This window comes from Oncorhynchus tshawytscha, linkage group LG16 (genome assembly GCF_018296145.1).
Source record: "Oncorhynchus tshawytscha isolate Ot180627B linkage group LG16, Otsh_v2.0, whole genome shotgun sequence".
Lineage (NCBI taxonomy): Eukaryota > Metazoa > Chordata > Actinopteri > Salmoniformes > Salmonidae > Oncorhynchus > Oncorhynchus tshawytscha.
Genome location: NC_056444.1, coordinates 40,616,224 through 40,627,580, shown reverse-complemented (window position 1 = coordinate 40,627,580; position 11,357 = coordinate 40,616,224). Strand labels below are relative to the sequence as shown.

The 11,357-nt window shown below is 40.2% G+C and overlaps 1 protein-coding gene across 5 annotated transcripts; it reads right to left on the bottom strand.

Annotated features, from left to right (window-relative positions):
• Positions 1-2,981: 2,981 nt before the first annotated feature.
• LOC112215657 (glucagon family neuropeptides) lies at positions 2,982-9,366 on the bottom strand. 5 transcript variants are annotated; one of them, XM_024374868.2, is made up of 7 exons: positions 9,060-9,365; positions 8,609-8,713; positions 7,467-7,601; positions 6,844-6,948; positions 6,128-6,262; positions 5,528-5,648; positions 2,982-3,487 (listed from the first exon to the last, which is right to left on the bottom strand). In XM_024374868.2, exons 2-7 carry the CDS (start codon positions 8,704-8,706, stop codon positions 3,479-3,481), a joined length of 603 nt encoding a protein of 200 aa, XP_024230636.1. In that variant the 5' UTR covers positions 8,707-8,713; positions 9,060-9,365; the 3' UTR covers positions 2,982-3,478. The 5 variants fall into 5 exon arrangements, with proteins under 5 accessions (XP_024230636.1, XP_024230634.1, XP_024230635.1 ...); XM_024374866.1 differs by having other exon boundaries at positions 2,982-5,648; positions 9,060-9,366; XM_024374867.1 differs by having other exon boundaries at positions 2,982-5,648; positions 8,609-8,710; positions 9,060-9,366.
• Positions 9,367-11,357: the final 1,991 nt, after the last annotated feature.

The window sequence follows — 11,357 nt, the reverse complement described above, 5'->3', positions numbered from 1 at the left end:
GTGCACTGGGGCCTCCCACTCCTCTTCCTATTCTGGTTAAGGCCAGTTTGCTAAAACAACGTTCCATTGGAACACAGGAGTGATGGTTGTTGATAATGGGCCTCTACGCCTATGTAGATATCCCATTAAAAATCTGCCGTTTCCAGCTCCAATAGTCATTTACAATATTAACAATGTCTACACTGTGTTTCTGATCAATGTTATGTTATTTTAATGGACAAAAAATGTGCTTTTCTTTAAAAAACAAGGACCTTTCTAAGTGACCCCAAAGTTTTGAAGGTGGCATATGAACTCTAAATGGGGAACAATTGTTGACCTCACATGTGGCTCTTTTGTTTTCACATGTGAACCTTTCAGCTCAACATGCGAAAACAGCTATTTTACATGTAAACATTTAATTTCACAATGTGACATTTTTTGTAAAGGAAGTAATGGAATGGCATGAGGGTTTTAAGGTAAGTAGTATGCTGTTCAGCTAAAATAGTGTAAAAATAATGAATCAGTGACAACATGATTACATTTAGTGTACTCTGCACCACAAACTCTGCAGCCTTCTCAGAAGTCCCCTACACACTCATTACCTATAATATATCTCTGCACTTAGCAAAAGAGTGCCATCTGCACTGTTATTTACTCAGTCTGACTATTCTTGCATCATTGATTTAATTTACTTATTTAAACAGTTTTGGGGGGTCTTCTATATAGTTGTCTAATGTTAGTGGGGCATATGATTCTGTTTTCATGTTACTCCTGAATCACCATGATAAATAGAATATTTGTTCTTGAGTGTATTATACAAAGCTGAGATTTACTGTCAACTCCAAAGTGTATGAATACAGGTGAAATCAGTCATTGACACAGACATGTTGGCGTAGCAGGAAGATTGGATTGCTGTGAACCAAGAGGTCGAGGTTGAATAATAATTACTGTATAAATGAATATACACAATGAAATCATGTATGTCAAAATGTGTTTAAATAGGTAAGTTGAAAACAGTGTGTGCATTTTGTGACCTTCCGGGGACGTCCTAACAACTCATTTTTGTTTCCCAGGCGTCACCTGTGAAATCGCACGTGAGAATGATGCACATGTGATCATTTGAATACACGTGTGAAAGGTTATGTGGATCAAATTGGGAAAATCCACATGTGAAATATCAGCATGTGGAGCTTTTCCAAAGACACGTTTTCACGTGCCATCCCATGTGAGATTTCTCATGTGAAATCAAATATGACACATGCAAAACATGTTGAAATTTTACACGTGAAATCGGGTATTTTTTCAATAAGGGCACCACAGTGGAACACACTCAGGCACCGTGAAGCCACTCCACTGAGCCCTCAGTCAACCATATACTGAACATACATCTCACCAAGAACACACGTGTAGAAACAAAACTAAAAAAGACACTCAGTGAAACCAAAACAAAGTCAGAGCGACAAAGTATGTGCTTTATTACAGCACTCGATTCCTATGATATTTCTTACAAATTGTGTTCCTTCCACACAAATGATGTGGTGTCCATTGCACAGTCACTTGCACTTCTAATATGGGCATGATGGTCTATCTTCTGTTGTCTTTGTTACCATGGGGACTGAGGAGCTGGGTGTTCTTGTAGCTATTGTGGGACTGGACCCATGACAAAGCTCAAACCCACAAGCAGCCTGTTAAGAGCCTGCCTGCCTGGGTTTAATGTGTGTGTGGTGGGTCAAGTGTTTAAAATACAAATTTACAGATAAGTAAATATGTCTGACCCATCTGTAACCTTACACTAAGGCAACATAAAATGATTGATTAGTGTTGTGCACAGTAATACTGACTGCTTTTGGATGGAGAGCCACCTCGGTAGCTATAGACAACTTGTTGGATTGGCTATGTAGTATACCATGTGTTTGCATATACAGTACATGTGTGTGTATTGTATGCAACCTTTCGGTCTAGTGTTTTGCATGTTGAGTTTATTTATTTGATTTTTCACGTTTTCTCACTTCGTTCCTCACTTCATTTTGCTCCTCAATTTATGCACCTTGGTTGGAGAGTTTGAAAGTTAGGTAGCGGCCTTGTTACTTTACCTTTCCTATCAGGGTAAAGAATGTGTCATTGAGAATTGACGGTCTGGTATATACTGTAGGCTTGTTCTAGACGCCATCCTGGCCCTAGTTCTTCATCTGTGATGTCCTAGTCGGATGTTGGGTGCAGCAGGAGCGCAGGCGGGTGTAACTGGTCAGGAGATTCCTCCCACATCTGTCTCTCCACTGGTGCCGTCCCAAGAGGGTCTGGGGGTATCGACACCCGGGCCAAGCGAAGAGTCAGGGATTCACAGTATTCACCCCAAAGAGCAATTTAGTGTTCTCGAATTCTTTGAAGGGCAGAGACAGCAGTCTGGGTTTTCACCCTCAGATCCATGATTCCTATAGGTAGTGTAATTCTTAGAATCGTGATGTTCATTCATTGTAGACTTATAAGACTATTTGCGGTATTTATCAAGGTTATTTGTTTAGTAAGACATTTATGGACGGCAAGGACATTTGAGGTTTATACTGTGCTTTTAGCAGTACAAAATTGACTGTATTTTTAGAAGACTGTAGTTATGGACACTTGTTTCCTTTAATATCCATTTGTTGTTGTTTTTGTTTGTTGATTGCTTCAGATGATGATTTAGTGTACCCCTATTTAATTATGTGATACCCTTTAGGTGCCTAGATACCTGAAAAATGGTATTCTCTTGTCCTTTGTCCTTGTCTTCTCTCCAATCTGTCCTCCTTTCTGTGATTTCTCTTTAGGCATTTTGGTGTGATGGGCTAGTGAGAAAGTACACATATTGGATGGATGCACTATAATATGTGGAGCAGGACTAAAATGAGCTTGTGTATTGTTGTATAACAATGGTACTTTACAGTGGTACTGTTCTAGCATCCTCACCTATGAGCTGAGGATGAACTACTTATAATGTTATGGGTTTAAAAGATTAGACGAAATTGTGTTGTTTACAAAAATTTATTCATACAAATCTTACAACACTGTTTTTTTTAAACATTTATAGACTTAACCCTTGTGGATCGCCATTTTTTTTCTCATTATAATAGTACTCTCTAATATCAATTTACTACACAATAAATATATATATTCTAAGTTTAATCTTCACGTTTAGTAAGGCTGTTGGCGCTTTCAAAATGATACACATTATGGAAAGAGGGTAATCATGATGCTTGCAACTATCTACCACAAATCTCTAAGTCTAAGTGCTCAAAAAAAAAAAAAATTGTCAAAAGAAATGATTGTGAGCAAGAGTGCTCGGAGACTACACCTAATGGCACTAAAGATCCAATCAAATGTCTGCGCAACACAAAAACAACAACCAAATGGTGAAATGTAAGCTGATGATGTGCAGCATTGTAGGGCTACTAAATAGCCATCTGTGATTCGTGGCGATTTTAAAGTCGAAGCAAGGCACCACAGCCGCAAGCTGCATCCTGCGTCACAAAGCCTGGAGGGGAATGCAGAATTAAAGAAAGATTGATTTCATACACACAGGCACAGATCGAAGAACTTTGCCCTACTGCTAAGTGTCACAAAGCTCAAACCTAACCTACAGTGTCTGTAGAATCTGCCTGGTCCACTACTGGAGTTAGATCTCCTTGCAATTTAGGGAAGTGTGAATATGATGTCGTGGGGCCAGGAAATGGAAGTATACTGTACGGATTCAGAAGCTACATTTTTCATTATCTTATTAACTGTTTTTCATGGTGTCGGAAAAATGGGATGGCTAATAACAGACGTAGCGAACCCAATCATGCCTCTAGTGAGAAGAAGTGTGGCTTGTTCTGTCTATCTGTCACTGATGGGTACAAGTGAGATGATAGGCCAAGTTCTTCTAATGAGGTGTGGAAACCTTTGTCTGGTAAATTCCTTTCGCTGCCAAAAATCACCCTGTTTTCTCTCGAATCGATTGGTCATGGAATCTCCTTCTTTCTCTGTGTCCCTCTTTCTCTTTGTTCTCCTCTCTCGCACCCACTATCCTCATTCCTCTCTCTTCCTCCCACTCCCCCTCTCGTACTTGGGTCTATCTAGCACTGAACAGGTTTTATCTGCTTCTCATCTTGTGATCACTTACATCAAGAAAAAAGAGGCAAGTAAACTGAGAAGCTAGTTTGGAATTGGTGGTGTTCAGAATAGTACAGGCACGGTGGAGTACGTTTAAGGCTTTGTCTAACTGTTGATTAGGTAGAAGTTTGACTGTGCTGTGCTTGGGCTGCCAGGATAGGTAAGGATTATTCAAAACAACAATCATTCAAGCATTGTTTTTGGCATATAATACATTGGAATGTAACAGAATCTTGTCTCAAGTCCCATTGAGAAGAGACTAAAAAGAAAACATGACCGCGACTCTTTCTGAAAGCTTCTCCCCTGCAGTACATTCATCTGAGCTTTCCTATACAGAAGACAGGGGTGAGACGTTCAATCAAACACTTTGTGCAGTAATGTTGGGGAGAGAACAAAAACAAAACAACATCCAGAAAAAAAACACATATGTATATACGTCAATCAGTGAGCAAAGAAAACCATCCAATTGCAGTAGTTTGCACAGATTTGGTGGCTAGTGCAATTACTTTAATCATGCGATCTAGCTTTACATTGGTTCACATGACAAGATAGGGGAAAGCACAGTAGACCAGGAAGGTGCAACGCGTCTTCAAATTGCCTCTGAAATGTTCCTCATGAAAAATAACAAAAAACACATTGAAATTAAGTGAAGCCACATAAAAAGTATAATGTCAGTGGAAATGGTCTCCATTTTCTTATTGGACTTTCTTTTTGAGTCCGATAACCATTCTACGTTCATGATGCTTCTTATGTGGCGAGAAGAGACAAATGGAAAACCTTTACCAGCATTCCAGGTTTTCAAGAGCTTTTCAAACACATGTATACCATTACAGAGGAACACAAGATAGATACTTTGCACAAAGTTCAAAAGTGTAAGCTCATTTTCTTTAACACTGAAGAAGAAAAATAAGAAGAAGAAGAGGAAGGAAAGGAAAAAGCTCAAACGCACTCTGGTCCTCATCTTACGAGGGTCATAGAGGTAATAGGGGTCATTCTAACACTTTAGTACTTGAATTACTGCCATATATAAGGATTCTAGAGCCTGTTGGGTCATGTCTGTTTTGGCCTTAAATAAACAATTGATTTATAATACTGTTTAGCAGTCACAATATTAACCTACTGCCTCCCATAGGATATTTATGGGGAATTTTAAAGGATTTACAGTATATCCATACACATTCAATGTGTAAAAAATATCTATGCATCTATATTCACGTTCATACATATACTGCATGCAGTATAGGTGTGAATATAGGTACAGTTGTACAGCATCTCAAGAGAGACAGGAGCCCAATTGAGAAAAGAAGAAGACTGGGTTGTATTTCGTATCTGGAGGGTAAGGTCACAGGGTAAGGTGAGAAAAAGTGGGAGGGACAATAGACATCCCTCAAGACAAGGCCTCGGGAAAGAGCCTGGAACTCACCGGAAATTCGGGAGAGAACTGTTTCAGCCAGTCTCCCAAAATAGCCTCAAACTCATCCCCATCCGGTAGGGCATCAAAGTCTATGTCTTGTAGAATATGGTGAAAACCTAAGTCTTCAGGGCTGTTGTAAATAAAGACACTGAGCTCTTAATTTCAGTTGCCACAAAGTAACATTCAATACATTGTCTGTCTTTTAAACTATTTATTTCCGTCGCATTCATATCTAGATTTAAATCTTTAAAAGACAGGGTAAAGAGCATATTGATCATGTGCACATCATTTCATCTTCTTGTCTACGTAGATCTAAAAATAAATAAATATAGGCTATATTTAGGTTGAACAAAAGGATTGGTCCACAAAGTAGATCTGCGCGTTCTCAAGTGCTTAAGTACAAAAGAAAAACAATATTATTATCAAAATATTAATTTTAATGGCTTTACTTCATACATAAATACATGTTTAAAGAACACAAGAGCGATCCACCGATTGTTCAGTTTTCTCAAAATGACTTGATCTGGGCTGTACACACATGGTAGTTTGGTTTAGCAACGCTACAAATACGCTAGCCGGCGTCCTTTGCTTCTATATCTCTGTCTATACCTTTTCCCAAGGACTGCCGCCAGGTATTTCTTGACTGCCATTTGCTTTCGGTAGCGGCTGTAGCTGTCTGTGAAGATCCCATCCGAGTGTCGCTTTGACAGAGGCTCTGAGTCGTCTTCCATGGTGCTCCCTCCACTAAGAAAGGGGGAGAGCAGGATAGTTTTCACTGTTAGGAGACGCCTACCCTGCCTCGGAATGTAGCCCATAGACTGCACTGCACAGCTCTTCATTTTTATATTTTCTCGTCTCTTCAACTTTTAATCAATCATTCCAAATTGATTTTTATTTCGATATCATCATGGTTAGGCTGGCTGGTCGAGGATGTAGGGAATAATTGAAGCCTACATTTATCTTCAACCCTTGGGACTAACCCCCTACCCCCATCAAGTATTAATAATGAAAATGAAATGTATTCATCCACGTGGATCCTGGGCTTTGCTACTTAAAGAGACAATATCAGCACTGAGATCCACCGATTTGATCTAAATCATGCCGCACCCGGATTTGCGCTGTCGGAGATTTTATCAAGTCAACCCACTCTGTGCCTGAAGGCGTCAAATTCAAGTCGGAAGAACACACACATAGACACACCGGACAATTTGACGAAACATAGAATGAATAGTGAGTATTCGGAAAATCTGAGTTAGAAGAAAAACGAACACCAAAAATAACTAAGATCACAAAATAAGAGACGAGAACTAAGAAGATGTCCTTACCCTACACGCTTTGCCATCAGAGAATGGAGATATTTTCTTGCTGATAACTGACCCAGCGCTTTCCTGTAGGCTTTATTAAACATTCCGTCTGCATGCCTTTCCGTTCTGGGATGATAAAACGCCAAACAATAAATGATCACACGTAAGTGGTAACATAATGTATTTAGCCTACCAAATTCAACGCGTCATGTGGGCTGCTTTCCAAAATGTGAGCTGAAATAGTGGGCAATGCTCTTCTGGTGAATTTCATTACTTTGTAAATTGCCGGTCAATATTAAAATTGTATCGTTCTGTTTTAGTTCGCTTATAGGCTTCTAACTTGATTCTATAGCCCACAGAGCTTTCCGATTATCTTCGTTTGAATACCAGGCTACCAACCATAGTCTATCTTGCTGCAATGAAAATGTGGGAAGCTTGTTATTTTAAAGGCTAATTTTCCCCCCCTATGTATTTCCATCTAAAGATTAAATAACAAAATGTGATTATTGATGGTACAGTACATTTACTTACATAAAACATATAACATAGATGAACATAAATACGAGCCCGATAATGAAATGTTTAGCATGAATGTAAACGACATAAAAAAATAATAGGTTGAGTATAGTGATAATGATAGTCACCTTTTCTCCGGTGGGTAGTATAAAGTGTACACGTCGTCCGCCACAGACGGGGGACTTCTTATAGCAATTTGATCACCGTCAAAAGCCAAGTCCGGTAACGAATTTCCATCCTCGTCATAAACCTCATTTTCAAGTCTGAAATCGGAAATGCATTTGAATATTATACGCTTTTTGATATAGGATTAATCATGTATAATCATAAAACCAATTCTGAAAATAAACACCGAAATAAATTACTCGCATTTTTAGATTGTATAGGCTATATTCTATGTTAAGAAATTAGAGTAATTAAAACATATTTGATAGGCCTACAATAGCCATAATGTATCTGCTTAAATGTGTAATAATTGTAATTGCTATTGACCATTCCTAAGTAAGCTACAACACCTTACATAAAAACATTAGTGGAACCATAGGCTATATTTCCCAAAAGGCAAGCAAACTCATCCACATCGGAAATTAGGGGAAAAAACATGTTTAATTTAAAATCCTTTTAATTATGAATTAAATAACACCATAACCAGATCTCAAAAACCAAATTAAAATGTATAGTTGTGATTCAAAAAATAAAATTATGCAGATTGTGTCTGCTTAGTTAAGAGAATACAAAATAAATCGATCTTGTTATTCTATGAATTAGTGGCTCCCACGTTTGCCTCACGCCTCAGCAAATTACCCCTCACTGTCATTCCCACGGGACGCGTCTAAACGCTGAGATAGAGTTCTGTATCAGACGCTTGATCTACCAGTAGCTGGTAATATGCTATATTCCACTGCTATGATTCCAGGCGCTTTAAAGCCCCTCATAGCAAAACATTGCAGCATATTCAAACTCAAAATAAAACACATACACCAGTATGTGTCAATGCATAGCATATATTTGTATACCCAAATTGACAAGATGCTCTGGAGGGGAAAACGGTGTATTAATTTAGGTATCATCTATTTCCTTTATTTCTCCACACATTGATTGAACGAAAAAAATGGTATAGCAATTAATGGCATAGGTCTAGACCTATGCGGTTGCAGTAGACTCGATCTAATACATAACTACTGTCCTCAGCAGCAGAAACAATGCGTTTTCCAATGTTCATTTTACATGCAGAGATGTTCAGTTGAATGAGAAGTGTTCAGGTACCTACCTAAGGTTAGGATAGCTTAGCCCGAGAGGTGAGCAGTGGATGCTGTAGTGCATTATGATTCCATAGATGAGTAAGGCTAAAGTCGCTTTACTAGACATTGTCCTGCTGAAAAAGAAATGATTACAAAGTTAGACGTGCGAAAGTTATCTACCATTTCCAAAGTCAGAGCGAGGAAAAACGAAATGAATGCACATATTTTGTTATAGAATGGATAGGGTTTTCTTATATTTTGGAGAACAATACGCTTACGAAAATGATCCAAACTCCCCATCTATTCATCACTTAGTGCTTGCGAGTGCAACAGTGCCTCAATGCACCTCAAGTGTGTTGCCCCAAACATTCTAAAGTGCCAAATATGACCTCCAAACATTACATCCAAACCTTCTAAAGTACTATAGCCTGTTGCTGTATTCTCGTTTGTGTGTGTAAAAGTTCAGAAAGCATCACGTACCTATTACCGTGTGGAGAGACAAGCTGGATGTGATCCGGTTGCGACTGCGACTGGGAGAGTGAGATAATCTCTCTCTCTCCCTTTCTCTCTTTTCTTGCTTCGTCTGTAAAGCGTCTCTGCCGCCTCCTGATGCTCCTTTAATGTGTCCAACCCTCCGTGCGCTCACACATAAAACGCGATTATCGGATCTCTGTATGCACACAACCCCAGGAGAAAGAGCCCACACGTTTGTCTTCACAGAGGAAACTTTTTGTTCTGAAGACCTGCTTGCATCGGCTTTTTTTAAATTCCTGAATCCAACAGCATGCCTTTTCACTGGTCACACTAGGGGATACTATCTACGTCATCGCCCCCATCCTCTCGGAATGTAACACTGTAGTACTTTTCCTTCCCCGTCAATGAGATGGCCCGAGTCATAAAGTGCATATGCATGTTTAGTTCAACCACGTAATTGTGGGACAATGCATGAACGCAAATATTTGTCAGCGTGACATATATAAGCCGTACGCTAAGTGAGGTCATTGTGCGTGGTTAATTTCAATACCTCAACCAAATGACTACAGTAAAATCGCCCCCGTCAAACTTAAGACCAACTTGACCAATCATTCAATTATGGCCATGTATTGTGAAAATGATCAAGGTCAAGTGCTTGCTTTGTGCCCCATCGCCCTTAGCGCACGACAGGTAACAGAGCGGGAGTTGTCCAGTACTCAGGCTGCTGAAACCCTGGGCCTGGCAATGGTTGAATCGGCGTGTTTCAGCAAGACGACGTGAAAGGCATGGGGAGCTTGTTCCACAGAAACATTTGGTTTGAAACAGAAAAATAATAATTCAATTCTGACTACTGAATGTTTTCCTAAAATGTTTAAGGACTTCATAGCCTCCATGCATTCAATGCGTTATGTACTCTATATGTACAAAGTATGTAGACACCACTTCAAATGAATGGCTTCGGCTATTTCAGCCACACCCGTTGCTGACAGGTGTATACAATCGAGCACACAGCCATGCAATCTCCACAGACAAACATTGGCAGTAGAATGGCCCATACTGAAGAGCTCATTGACTTTCAAGGTGGCACCGTCATAGCATGCCATTTTTCCAACAAGTCGGTTGGTCAAACTTCTGCCCGTGCTAGAGCTGCCCTGGTTAACGCTAAGTGCTATTATTGTGAAGTGGAAGCATCTAGCAGCAACAACGACTAACAGGACCGCCGAGTGCTGAAGCAGGTAGCGAGTAAAAATCGTCTGTCCTCGGGTGCAACACTCACTACCAAGTTCCAAACTGCCTCTGGAAGAAATGTCAGCACAAGAACTGTTCCTCGGGAGCTTCATGATATGGGTTTCCATGGCCGAGCAGCAGCCCACAAGCTTAAGATCACCATGCGCAATGTCAAGCGACGGCTGGAATGGTGTAAAGCCTGCTGCCATTGGTCTCTGGAGCAGTGGAAACGTGCTCTTTGTAGTGATGAATCACACTTCACCATCTGGCAGTCCGTCGGACAAATCTGGGTTTGGCGGATGCCAGGAAAACGCTACCTGCCCCAATGCATAGTGCCAACTGTAAAGTTTGGTGGAGGAGGAATAATGGTCTGGGGCTGTTTTTCATGGTTCGGGCTAGTCCCCTTAGTTCTATTGAATGCAAATCTTAATGCTACAGCATACAATGACATTCTAGATGATTCTGTGCTTCCAACTTTGTGGCAACTGTTTGGGGAAGGCCCTTTCCTGTTTCAGCATGACAATGCCCCCTTGCACAAATCGAGGTGCATACAAAAATGGTTTGTCGACATCAGTGTCGAAGAACTTGACTGGCCTGCACAGATCCCTGACCTCAACCCCATCAAACACCTTTGGGATGAATTGGAATGCTGACTGCGAGCCAGGCCTAATTGCCCAAAATCAGTGCCCGAACTCACTAATGATCTTGTGGCTGAATGGAAGCAAGTCCCTGCAGCAATGTTCCAACATCTAGTGGAAAACCTTCCCAGAAGAGTGGAGGCTGTTATAGCAGCAAAAGGGAGGGACCCAACTCCATATAAATTCCCATGATTTTGGAATGAGATGTTGGACAAGAAGGTGTCCTCATACATTTTGTCATGTAGTGTACCATTGGCTATTATCTGTTATGCACACGATGGAACGATAGAGTTGCCCAATAAGCCATAGAAGCATATGACATGTCTTTAAAAATGTAGCCTGTACAACTGCCTCAAATTATGTCTCAATGATACAAGGTTTACTTTCTTGTAAAAGTGATCTTTTCCACAGATACACAAAAAAATGACATTCTATGACA